General features: G+C 36.6%; 1 protein-coding gene across 1 annotated transcript in view; it reads left to right on the top strand.

Annotated features, from left to right (window-relative positions):
- Positions 1–10,988, top strand: part of LOC131692707 (kinetochore-associated protein 1) — a 62,952-nt gene extending 51,964 nt beyond the window's left edge. Inside the window, exons 10-11 of the mRNA XM_058979909.1 lie at positions 9,491–10,729; positions 10,790–10,988. Of these exons, the coding sequence (XP_058835892.1) occupies positions 9,491–10,729; positions 10,790–10,912 (1,362 nt within the window). The 3' untranslated portion in view covers positions 10,913–10,988. The remainder of the gene's footprint in view (positions 1–9,490; positions 10,730–10,789) is intronic.
- Positions 10,989–13,615: the final 2,627 nt, after the last annotated feature.

The following is a 13,615-nucleotide window of genomic DNA, read 5'->3' on the forward strand; positions in this document are numbered from 1 at the left end:
GCCGTGGCGTAAATAAGCCGCATTCATTGTCGTAATTTTTTAATCAAAATATTAAAAAGATTGAAAATATTAAAAAATGTAAAATAAGGAAAGAGAAGCTGTACCGCTCGCGTCTGGTGGCTGTACTGGGGACAGTAGTTTTTTGTCATGTTACTGCTTTGCACACAGGCAGCCGTACAGCGATGGGCGTCCTGCACTAGCGAATGACAGCAGCATCAAGAGAGAAATGAGAATGTAGGCAGAAAAATTACAGCCGCAGAAAAGGTAGGCATTTTGCATCCTTGTCCCTCATGGCTGGAGGCAATTGAAGGTCCACGCCATCCAAAAAAAAAACAAGAAAACAGCCGATCCGATCACAACTTGTATGGACGGATTGAATGTTCTCTTCTATTCGGAAGTTGTTCGAGAAAATGGTCCTATTCTGTCTCGACAATTGGGCCGAAGCGAATAACATACTGTCAGATACACAATTTGGCTTTCGCAAAGGCAAAGAGACGAACGATTGCCTTGTGTTGCTCTTAACAGGAATTCAAATGGCGTATGCTAACAAAGAGCAGATGGCATCAGTTTTCTTACTGACTCAGGGGGCTTGTTATCTGAAAAACATATGTATTTTTCTGTATCGATTTTGTTGGCTATTTTCGGCAAATTTGAGACTAAGAGAAACGAGAGCAATGAAATTGAAAGACGGATAGGTATTCTAGAGCGAATCAGTTATAAACTTAGAACGGAAAACTAGAACTAGGCAGGCTCATATGGGCATGATCGAAAGGAAATGTGAAGAATTCTTTGCCTTCTGCAGAGTAGCTTACCGCCGACGCCGGTAAAACATGATGATCGTTTCTCTTAGTCTCAAATTTGCCGAAAATAGCCAGCAAAATCGTTACAGTAGAACCTTGCGGCAATTAAAACATAGTAACATATGTATTTTTCGCAAATTTATTTGTCGACATCACGAATTAGCTACGTGGGCCTTCCCCAGGGCTCATGTCTAAGCCCCCTTCTCTACAATTTTTAAGTGAATGACATTGACAAATGTCTTGTCAATTCCGTCACGCTAGGGCAGCTTGCAGATGACGTTGTGGTCTCTATTACAGATCCCAAAGCTTTCGATTTGCAAGGACCATTGCATGATGTCTTGGACAATTTGCCTACTTGGGCCCTCCAGCTGGGTATCGAATTCTCCAAGGAGAAAACTGAGCCAATCGCACAAACATGCGCCGAGCATTGTTCCACCAGATCTCAACTATTAAATCACCTTCAGGCCCGAGTAAGGTCATCCAATGTCCCGATGCGGGATGTACTGGCAAACCGAGATTTCCTCTATATGTCCCTCGTATGTACCTTCCTAAAAACCATCAATATATAGATTTACCTGCCCCTTTTATTTTTATTATAATTCTCCAAAGTGTCCTCTTCCACATATATCGTACATCCTTGATGGTTTGATGCAAGTGACACGAAACATCTCTGTCGAAAATGTTAACAAACGCGGAATTTGCAGCACAAACATCACACGCGCAACTCGATATGTTGCCAGTCGTCATCTGACGAAGACCGCCCGAGTCTGTAATCGATGCCGTTGATCTCCCGTTAACTTGAACCCCTGTTTCTAATACCAAGGAATTATTCCCCCCTCTCCATCTGTTTTTTTAGAATTTATAATAAAAGCAACGTTCAATTTTTAAAATAACAAAATGAAATTATTTAGCTCATGCACTAAAAAATCATGAAGTTTTCACCTTCATCATTAAGGGGTTATATTCAAAGTTGAAAATCAAAAAATCGAATAAAAATTATTGAATATTCTGAAAGTACACATCGCAAAAACTACTCATTCGATTTTCATATTGGAATTGTTTGTATTTACACTTGTACTTGAACGTTGCTTTTTCATCCAAAAATTATCAATTCTTTGCAATGATTTTTTGTTTAAAACTCCATTTTTTGATCAACATATTTTTTTTGAAAGAAACTCTTTTTTATTGGGAAACCGCTCCGTTCAAGTTTACCACAATACATTTTTCTTAAATAATCAGTTTACTTTTTTGATTTCAGTTGAGCGGTTCGGCTTGGAGACCGTTCATTGCAAACCTCTGCCAAAAAAATAAGCTTCGAGGATGGGCCAGAACTCCGCCAATCTTGAATTTTTTTTTTAATTCAGCTTGTTTTTTCGAACTTCGAGAGTACTACCACTACTACTTTTGCTTTTTCGAATAAAATTTGCATTAAGCACTTTAAAAAAATCACGAACTTAGCTCACTTTTTCGCCACAACTTTGTATGTAACCCCTTCATAGAGGTATAATTCAGTTCCTAGGGTGGCTCAGCTTGTTGAACAAAGCCTATGTTAAGGGTTAGCATATTATGTACTAGACTACCGCCCCAATACCTCAACAGTAACAGTTCCAGGGGGTTCGTTTAGGGCGTATGTTTAAAAAACAGGGCATTGCCATCACCACGTTAAAACACACAAAATTCACATCAGATTTACAAACCATTTTGTAAGTTTCTATCGCAGGGTGTCTACTATAAAGTAGCCTTGCTTTATTGGTATTATTGAAATATCTCATGAAGTATTCAGACTTCCATATGAATCTTTTACACCATCTTTCCAACATGATTCTAAATATTTAGAAAGTAAAAAATGGTTCGAGATATAAAAATATTCAAATTCAATTTAATTTTTTTCTTTCCATATATTGTAAAGTTTACGAGTTATCATTATGGTTATTATGGTATATGTACAATTTATTGAATAATAAGCTTAACAAATAACAACTGACACACTTTTTTGTTAAAGGGTGTGAGAATTTTTTTTCGAGGAAATCGGATATTAATTTTTATGTGGAATAGCAAAAAGCACCAAATTGGTACTCTTCGTTATGTTTGCATTCACACCGCTCATTTTCCGGTCCACTTTACGTATAGTGGCGTTATAGTTTTCGTACCCCATCAATGTCGTTGCGCCCCATCCAGGTTGTTGCGCCCTATCCAAGTCGTTGCGCCCCAGCTTTAAATTGGCGACTAACCAGCAAATATTCTACAACAACAGCGCTGCCCGGAATACCACTTCCCTGAAAACTATTTCCCGGAATGTACCATATTCCGGAGTATCGTTTCCCGGAATGTATCATTTCCCGGAAAAACCATTTCGCGGAATACCATTTCCCGGAAAATAAAAAAAACTCGTACCTCACCGACCAAACTTATTTTTAGAAGACCTGCTATGCAGCTAATTGTGTTGTAGGAGATTTTACCTACTTCAGAACATGAAAAGTTGTTTGAAAATATTTTCATTTTTTTATATTGTGTAAAAAAACAAGATAGCGACAAGATTGCAAAACTGTCATTCTAAAGATTTAATCTTTTCGATTCCGCGATGTAAGGAAAATTTATTTAAATTGATCATTATATGAACAGCTTACGAACAACTTTTGGTTTTGAACCGAAAAGAAACTTGAAAGGATTTAAAAAATTGAGTGGGGAATAAAAAGCATCCAAGTGGATGGGATATCAATGAACTAAATGGGTACCAAAATAGAAACAAATACTTTCCAGTTTTCCCACCGCAGGTAGTAAAGGGGTGAATAAATGTCATCAATTCATGACCGTCTAATTCCTGACTAACAGGCCCTATATTTTGCCTCCTATTTGTTCCAAATTTTGCGGATTCAGTTAAAATGGTATATTTTCAATTCTTTTACTATTTCGAATCGATTCCTTCGCGTGGTAATCTTCGGTGAAAAGCATAATACACCACTGTAGAATTTTTAAGATTTGGAAATTTTGTTATTGAAATAAAATGATATACCTAATAGAAAATGTAAGGCGAACAGAATACCTAATTGTATATATTATTAATTCTGTCCTATCGTTTTTAGGTAAACTCCAAGCGTACTAAAAACTTCAAACACGTTTTTTCAAATCCACTTCAAATTATTTTCTAAATTATTTTCTATTCTAAATTATTTTCTCCAGCGACGTACGAAGGATTTTAGTTAATAAATGTTGTCTGTATCGATTTTCTTGGCCATTTTCAGTAAATTTAGGACTAAGAGAAACGAAAGCAATGAATTTGAAAGACGGGTAGATATTCTATTAATGATGAGGTGCTGATTTTAATGATATTTTCAGCGTTTCGCTTAAAATTAAAATAGCGAAAAAATCCTACGTAAGTCATTTGCTATCGTTCTAAGGAATCGAAAAAACTTTAGTTTTTGACCCTAGGTCAAACATTACAGGAGATAGTGTAAATTCATAACGATCAATTTAGAACGCCTCGAAATGCGGCCATCTTTGAAATTGAAAAGGCAATGTTTTCCACACCGTTGGCAACATTTTTATGATAACCAATCACAGTACTTACTCTTGAATACGTTGATTGATTTTCACGAAGATTGGGTAAAAGGTAATGAAAAAATAAAAACATTTCCTAAAATTTAGTCATCAATATTCCTGGAACCTTTGAAATTTTATAGATTGTTAATGTATTTGTCTGAGATGCCGCCTTCTTATAAATATGCATTTTTCTTTGGAATTTTGTGTAGAATGTTATTTTAATCTATATGAAGTTTATCTGAAAATACTATTGGACTTTCATTGATTTTTTTATTCTCACTAATATTTGTTTACAGTAACAGTGCATTAAAAACACCTTCAGTTATTTTAAATTTCACTTCGTATTAAAAATTTCTATGTGAATTAGCCTTATTTGGAACAATAATAAATCAATGGAAATAATTTTAGAACTTCGTTGATTCAAATACAATAACTACAATGAAATCGATTTGCCTTCTTTAAAATTTTCGTAGCATATTATTGAATTACGAATTACGACCTTCTTTGATATCGCCTTCTTTTTAGCATAAGCTATTTTCAGGACCTTCGAATGATTGATAATGATTTCAAATAAAATTACATATTCATGAGAATTAGTTTTTCAAATTCATTAACATGATCAGCGAGCAAAGACAAGCTGTGAAGGAAACCAAACAAATATTTGAGTAGCAACATAGTTCTGAATGCAAATGTTCTTAAAGTACTTCAGATTTCAATAGTATAACAAATTGCCGAGAAAAAGTACGTTCCGGGAAATGGTATTCCGGGAAATGGCACATTCCGGAAAATAGTATTCCGGGAAATGGTACATTCCGGGAAACGATATTCCGGGAAATGGGACATTCGGGGAAATGATATTCCGCGAAATAGTACATTCCGGGAAATGGTTTTCCGGAAAATGACATTCCGGGAAATGGTTTTTCGGGAAATAGTATTCCGGGAAACGACATACAATCATTCAAACGTCTGGGTATTGTTGGAAGTAGATTCTTTGTCCCTGTGCAGTACGTATAAGAACTTCTGCTTATGGATCCATCCCTTTTTGCCCCTCATACAGCATTAAATTGAAAGTAGTTTGCGAGCAACGTTTGATATTGCTATTAAAAGCAACTGCACTGGGGGGTTCACTACATCACATCACATCACATTATATTATGTTAAGGGTCGAACAAAAAATCGATTTTTTTATTCTATCGTAAATCTCAGATTCTTAAGTATGTTATCTAAAATTTGTATAGAGATCGGAGCAGTGGACATAAAGTTTTTGCGTTTTTATCTTGCTCCCTTACGGAGGCGTGGCTCAGGGGAGCCCGGGGCTAGTTGGCGGTTGGGGTAAGTTGGCGGAACCCCCTTTTCTTCGTTTATATTAGACATAAAGCACTGTCTCTCGTTGTGTACCTCAAGTAATGTGAAACGCATTATCCAATGTGTTTTTGTTGCGAAACATTATGTTTTGTAGAAGCTGTGGGCAATATTGTGTTTTTGAGCATACGTTGTAATTTTTCTTAATTTTAAACATTTTGTGTTATTTAAGGTGGTTTTCAATCTATTCCCCGAACAATTATATTTTTCGATAGCGCGTGAAAAGAGTTTTCAGTATCCGTATAGATATTATACCTATTCATACCCAAAAGTAACTTTTTTAAATCCTTTTTTTATAAAATATGCGGTTGGGGTAAGTTGGCGGTAACGCACACGGGGAAAGTTGACGGTACTATTTATAGTGCAAAAATAGTCATCATATATTTTTGTTTCTGGAATTCACTCCAAAGTAAGAGAAACTTTTTTTTTGTGTTTCTCGACAATGCAGGGGACAATTATTTCAGCCAATCGCCTGAAGAATTTCGAAAATTTGCTTTTGAATATGGAGTACCCGAGTTCACTAACATGTGTCCTGATAAAGGTAGACGTATCTATCTTTACCGTGACAACCGGTTGTCACGGTAAAAATAGATACGTCTACCTTTATCAGGACACATGTTAGTGAACTCGGGTGATTCGTAGTTATTCTGCCTAAGCTCGACCCTCATTATCAGAAGGCAAAGATTAAGCCCGTACGATATTAAGCGTGTTCTAATGACCCTGCCACTTCTAGTTTTCCGATCTGTTTACTTCACATCCTTGCTCTCACTTGAGTACTATGGCTCTAAGTTTCATAACTTTCCCTACCCAGTAATCTCTAGCTAATTTTGAGATTAATGTAAAATACTCGCATACGTTCTATTCTCCAATAACATTATATGTTTTTGTAAGTGACCTATAGTACGAAGAGTAGAACACGCCACCATTTAGAATCATTGGCTTATTGTTTACGAAACACAGCTGTCATTTCGGAAGAAAGTCGATATAAAGCTGTTCGCAGCAGCAGCTACCACAAAAGGTTTCCAAATCGCTAAAGTTTCCAAGATTTTCAGTTTAGTCAATCTATTTTGTTCGGAATAGTATTCTAAAGCTTACAATTAACCCGGAATTACAAGTTTGCATATTATAGTATTTCACGAATTTCACGTTCGAGGCACTGTACAGTCGAGGAGTGAAATCTCTTCAAACGGTTGAATGCTAGTGGCAAAACATACCGTGAAGTTCAGGAACTTTTAGTGTTCTGCCACAAAGATTCACAATGCATTGCACTGGACAAACAAATGTGAAAATAGCGGTAGATAGCGAACAACATCCGCTCAAACTGATGGGTCGGATGGCAAAATAATATTGGTTTATGTCTTCGAGACAGTGGCGGATCTAAGGGGTGGGTACTGGGGGTCCGGACACCCCCCCCACCGACAATTTTTAACTTCTTGAAAATTTTTAAAATAGTTTCTATTTTAAATTCGTTCTACACTCAAAGTCATCCCAAACCAGATTCGACCACCAAAACTGATTTTAATTAAATGAGCGTATTACATTTTACGTATTGTAAATTGAACATTTCAAAATCGATATTTCGGACCCCCTCCAAAAATTTTTTCTGGATCCGCTCCTGCTTCGAGAGAATTCTAGAAAGACCTGGAACATTCTATTGCAACGTCAACGAGTAGAAAACGATTGATTAAGACAAATTTGCACGCAGGAAATCCGAGAAAAGTACCACTACTCACAATACGGCACCTTCACAATCGTCTGAACTTTGTCGAATTTTTGTCGCCAAGTGGACCGGCGAAAAGTGGCGTACCATTTAGTGAGCTGATGATAGTAAAGTGGTATTACTAAAATCGAAAGGTAGGCGTCAGTAGGTTAGACGACCACCAGGAACTGAATTTTTATCACTATACACGATGCGAATATGAAAAACATATTCAAAGCCAAATCACCATACTCGTAAAAAACGCTTGCGCTGCTATTATTTCGAACAGCACTGTACTAATGATTTTTTTATGCTGAAAAAAAGACAGTTATTGATATTTTTTTGTTCTCAAGTGGATTTTGTAAATTGGACATTGTACTACGCTAGATGTATAACAAGTATTTTATTAAGATATGGCTACATACACGCAGAAAAATGTATATTAAATTCCAAAATAATTCGCTTAGAAATCAAAAATATATGTTTTTGAATCAGGGCCTAATTGCAATTTTTTTAGATTCAAAAATATTTGTTATTAGATTTCAAAAAAAATGTTGTTGTTTCTACTAACAAGCCCCCATATGATTTTGTGTAGATTCAATAATAGTTTTATTTGAATCTATGATATCTTTTTTTTTGAAACAAAGTATGTTATTTGTTAGTTGAAATATGCTTTTCCTTTTTAAAACAATGAAAAAATCTATTTGAATCAAAAAACTTTTATTTTGTTTTCAAAAAAGGTGTATTTAATATTAATATCTTGATTTTTGTTTTTTCTTCTACCCTGAGATGCTCATATTTTGCACCGAATCCCAATCCCAAATTCCAATGATTACGTAAATGACAACTTTTCCAAGCTTTCCGCTAATAAAATGCAGTTTTAGCTCCTCTGCTTTCTCTCGTTCGATAAATTTCGACGGTGTATCAATTTTCTGGAATAATAACAATAATATTAGGTTCTTAGGTATTACCCCAATAAAAAATAATTTTCTCACCTATGAAAGCACTCACGACCGCATTGCACTAATCAAATTGTATTTACATTTTTATAATGCTCAAATAGTCTAAACCTAGCGTCTTGAACTCCAATTCTTTATTCTCGACCACCGATGCGTCCATTTTTTTATCTGTATGATACAACAAAGATCGAACCAAACACAGTCTATCCATTTTCAAGCAATATTTCTAAATCTAAGAGCAATATTTTTGTTTTAAATAATGCTATTGTACAACCAACCAGTGCTTTTTTGGTTCAACTAAATACTTGAATTTGAATCAAAGTTTCAATATATTTGATACGAATATTCACACTGCTTTTTGCAGGGATTTTGGAATCAAAATGCAGATTATTTTGTCACTAATGCCGATATTTTTGTACCAACAATGTTTGGTATTTGAAACAGAGAAATATTATTTCTGTTTCAACAAAATCTTTGACTTAGAATCAAAGTCGCAAAATATTTGATTCGAATGTGCCTTATTTCTCTGCGTGTACCTTTACAAAAATTCAAACTTTTACCTTTTTTCCTGTCTCTCAACATATATAACCCCTTAAACGGGTTTTTCGATCCGTGCATCAAAAAAGGTTCGAGACGCACGCCTCAAGTTGAAATTTTTTCATGGCATTATGCACATTCCCAAAATGCTTGTACAGTGCAACGCGTAGGCGTGAACATATTTCACGGCGTGATCTGTAGAGGGCGCTACTACTTCCGCGGTTTAACTGCGTCTGCTAGTAGCGTATCTGAATAGTTAGTATTACGGGGCTTCCATGCAGTTTTTACAAAAAGTGTTTTCCACTTAGGAGAAACATAGCATAGTGCATCTTGCATCGGCCTGCTAAGCCAAACCAAATGTTTCGATTTTATCAGTTCTCATCAGCTTAAAATGAGCTTCTTTTCTTGCGGAAAATCATGCTTGACTAGAGGTTTGCTCAGGAACATCGGCAAGACCAGATGGTATTCCTTCCATTACACAATAAAGATGCGCAAGCCCTTGTGTAGCCTATTATCATCTTTTGGATTAAATTAATAACACCTCATTAAGCTTCCATGTCATAACGTTATTTTTTATTCATTTCATCACACAGATCCTTCGCGTGGTGGACTGTGTTTCGGACCTTTCCTCGAAGCTTTTCATCCTCTACTATGTAACAAACAACGCTCCAGAGGGTGCCGATCAGGTGGAAGCAGCATACGAATGTTACAAGTTTGCCTGTGAACATGAGCACGACTTGGCTAGCAACGTCGACGCCAAAGACAAGATGGAGAAAATAATTCGAAAATATCCTATTTTTAAAACACAACATTTACTTCTACAATACGGAATCAGCGATGATAAACTTCTAGCACTGGTAAAGAATCCCCGAGAACTCATAAACGCTCTCTATAGTGAAACGCTTCAGCACAAAGTGGACATCAACACTTTGGTGTGCGAAATCTCCAAGCTTCACCAGATAGATATCGATGCTATTCAAGTTACTCTGATTCAGAAGTGGCTCTCGATTTTCGGGTCTAGTAACGATTCGAGCGAAAACATGGAGGAGACATTGTACGAAGACCACAACATGTCTGTGGATAATTCGGATGCAGCGACTTCGGCCGATGAGTACGTAGCAAGAGCACATTATATACTGAAAAGTTGGAACAAGGAGAAAAGTGTGCAGTTTCTGATAACACAGCTTTGTACAGGTGACACGAATTTAGATGCCAAAAAACAGCTACAAATTTATGACTGTTTCAGTAAACTAATCGATGATCAATGCATACCCTATATCGACGTATTCAACCCGGGTCACTACATTGTTCTAAAGTGCATCTACTATCTCAAGTCACTTGGTTTCAACAATCTTACTGTGAGTAAATTCGAAGAAACGGAGAAAATGGGCTTGCTAAAACGTCTGTGGCAGTCACATGCTACTAATTCTAAGGGCCTAGAGGTAATCGCTTATATCTGCTTAGGTTATAACATCTTTCTGCCTCAGATTTGGAATGGAGTACTGAAGCAAATGTCTCGTACCAATATGATTTCCCATTTGACAATGCTGCTAGACATAGTATCAGCACGAGAGCAATTAGTTACTCTGGAAGGTTATCGTATGGCGTGGGAAACGATCATCAAAGCTCCGTTCCGGAACGCTAGTCGTATCCGTTCATTCGAGGAAGATGCCGTGCTGGCAAAATCGTTGATATTGCTTCAAAGGTGCCCAGTTTCGGCGTCACTCAATCTGATGGACATAGCTGAAGTTTGCATCAATGCTAATCGTGTATGTATGGCAGCGGTACTAGTCCCATACGCCAATGAAACACTGCAACCAGCTCTTAAAAAGGTAATATGATCATAGGTAATTTTTATGTGGTGTGCTAACTTTTTTGTTTACAACTTACAGTTGATATTCAACAATATGGAGACCACATTACGACAGCAAATACTCGAGTTGGAAGAATTTGGCATAGCATCAATAGTTACTAGAGCCGTGTTTAGTGCATTAAATCTAAACAAATCTGTTTAAGTAGACAGTACTGTAGTGTGCTGAGTTGTCGTTTATTACGAAATAAAAACGGATGTTTTGCTCGATCGGTGTTTAATACATAGATTTTGAGCCAGTATGTAAGGAAATAAATAGCAAATAATTTTTAAACAGAGCATTGAAAGAGAATCAGAAAAGAAATCGTTCGTATTGGCCTTGAACGGTAAGTTATTGTTTGTTGAACATGACTTTATGTAAAACGGTATAATTTTTTACAGATGCATCTTTCAAGTATTCAGGTAAGTTCTTGATTTTATAGTAGTTTCCTAAATCATCAATTTGATTACAACGATTTTTTTACTTAGTCCCAAAATAATCTATTACCCCAACGGAATTCGGAATTATAAATGGAAATGGTAAAACTATCCGTATTACACTTTGGCCCCTAAAACTACATTAAATTCTCGATCCAATGAAAACTGGTACATTAAAATTGGTTGAACTTTGACCGAGATAGAGCCGATTAAAGGATAAAAGATAAGGCCACAAACTATGTTAGTGAATTAACCCTTACGCACTCGCGCCAAATATTGTAACACGGGCTCTCGCGAGTTGTACTTTGTACAACACAGCTAGTCTTTAGAATACCTCGTGATCCGTAGCACTTGAAGCACTACTTTCTTCTACAAACTTAAGCAGTAGATTATGACCCTTTGGATGGGCGAAAGAATACGTCGGAATTCTGCCGCCAGGCGGCGCTAGTAATCGTTGAATTTTAGCGATCTACTGTATCTGAAATTTCTGATTTTTTAGCAGATGTGCCTTTGGCAATGTTGTTCTGGTTATCAAAACCTACGAGGTAGTATACAAAATAGTTCGAGATTTTGCCACTATGTGGCTCTAGTGATGATGCCATTTCAAGATTGCGACTCTTTAGAACTATTTAGCCTTTGCCAGAGTTGTTGTTTCAAGATGTTTGAAATTCTGGCACTAGGCGAAACCTTTGACAAGGTGCAATGCGAAAAAATGTAAATGTCGCCGCGAACCGGACCTTTCTTGACTATTTTCATTAACTACGCAGCCCTATAATTATATAATATTTTAAACATTTTATACAAATGTATTTAGCAACCAAATAACTAAAAGGCACGGATACCACGTAAAAATGTTTTATTCTATTTAATAGTTATTATTCAACACATATACTATTATTTTCATGTTATTAGTGAGCTATACGATTTTCGAAATTAATCAGTACGTGGAACAAATTGAAGAACAATTGTATTTGTTTAGTATTATTCTGTATTTAAGAAGCTTGTGTCATTATTTCTGTGCGTGTTATAATTACTGATCACGTGAGTCACAGGAGTTTTACGACTTCCAAATCTAAATTTCTCGGTGTGCAAATTCCAAAATCGTGAAAAAAATACTATTTCATGAACCTTGTATCAGTTTAAAAAAAATATCGTTTGGTTGAATAAAAAAGAGAAACAACTTGCGATATTTGCCTTCGGTCAATGTAGACGGGATTTCATTAAATCTGGCATACTGGTGCCTTGTTTGGCGTCAGAAGGGAGAAGTTATGACAATCCAGTCAAAGTTAAACCATCTTCAGAGGATGATCTTGATGGCGATGACTGGTGCGTTCTCGACAACACCTACTGCTGCTCTAGTGGCACTCTTGACCATAAAACCACTATATGTTTTTCTGAAACAAGAAGCACTTTTATGTGCATTCCGTCTTAAAGTTACTGGGCTTTGGAACCGTAACCTTTTCCTTTTAAAACCTTCAATGTGAGAATTCCTCCTCGCAAGGAATGGCTGTACCCGGTAGTTCCGGTATAACTGTAAATGAATGGGCGGACGAATTGGCTAGAGCGGGCACTGCGACTGACTTCGTTGGTCCAGAACCAGTTTTACCTCTTTCGATAAGTTGGATGAAGCAAAAGATTCGCTGTTGAGCTGCCTCTGATCATGACAACCATTGGCGTAGCTTGCAAACTTGCGTTCAAACAAAGATTTTCCTGCCGCACGTGAGTCTGAAAATGTCAAAGAATTTGCTGCATTTTTTCAAGCACAATTGCAGTATTCTAGTCAGGGCATTGCAAACTCAACTATGGCTGCTATTCAGCGTGCTGAGTATTGTTCGCGAGATCTTTGTGAATCTGATTACGAAACTTCATATCATTTGATATGTAACTGCCCAGCAGTAATGCAATTGCGAATCTGGATTTTTGGTTCTCTATATATAGATGAACCTATGTACAGAGAATTGATGCTATTGTTCCTATCACAGTGTGATAAAGAGCCATATTTGACTAATAATATCTCTTCGGGGGTGTTGTCGTTCTGTTATTTTAACATCCCCTCGGGAGTGTTGATATATCCGCTCGTGTTTGAAAAAAAAATTCTAAATCCTTCCGGGGGTTGGAAGTTTTAGTTCCGTTGTTGTAGCACCTGCAGATCGTTCAGCATCCTTCCGAGGGTGCAGAATGTTCTGTTGTAATTGTTCTGTGTCGTTAGTTTCTTTACCCTAACCTTATCAGTTCCCCAATTCTTCTCATCAGGGAAATGATAAATAAGCAGATCATGGCAAGGTACAACATGGAGAACGTGCATTTTGAGCCAGTCGCTACTGATTGCTGTTTCTTGAGTGGTGTTACACAAAATATTCGCAGGAGTTTTACGACTTCCGAAACTGAATTTTCCTGTTTTCATTTTCCAAAATCAGGAAAAAATATTATT

The sequence above is a fragment of the Topomyia yanbarensis genome, chromosome 3, assembly GCF_030247195.1.
Source record: "Topomyia yanbarensis strain Yona2022 chromosome 3, ASM3024719v1, whole genome shotgun sequence".
Taxonomy (NCBI): Eukaryota; Metazoa; Arthropoda; class Insecta; order Diptera; family Culicidae; genus Topomyia; species Topomyia yanbarensis.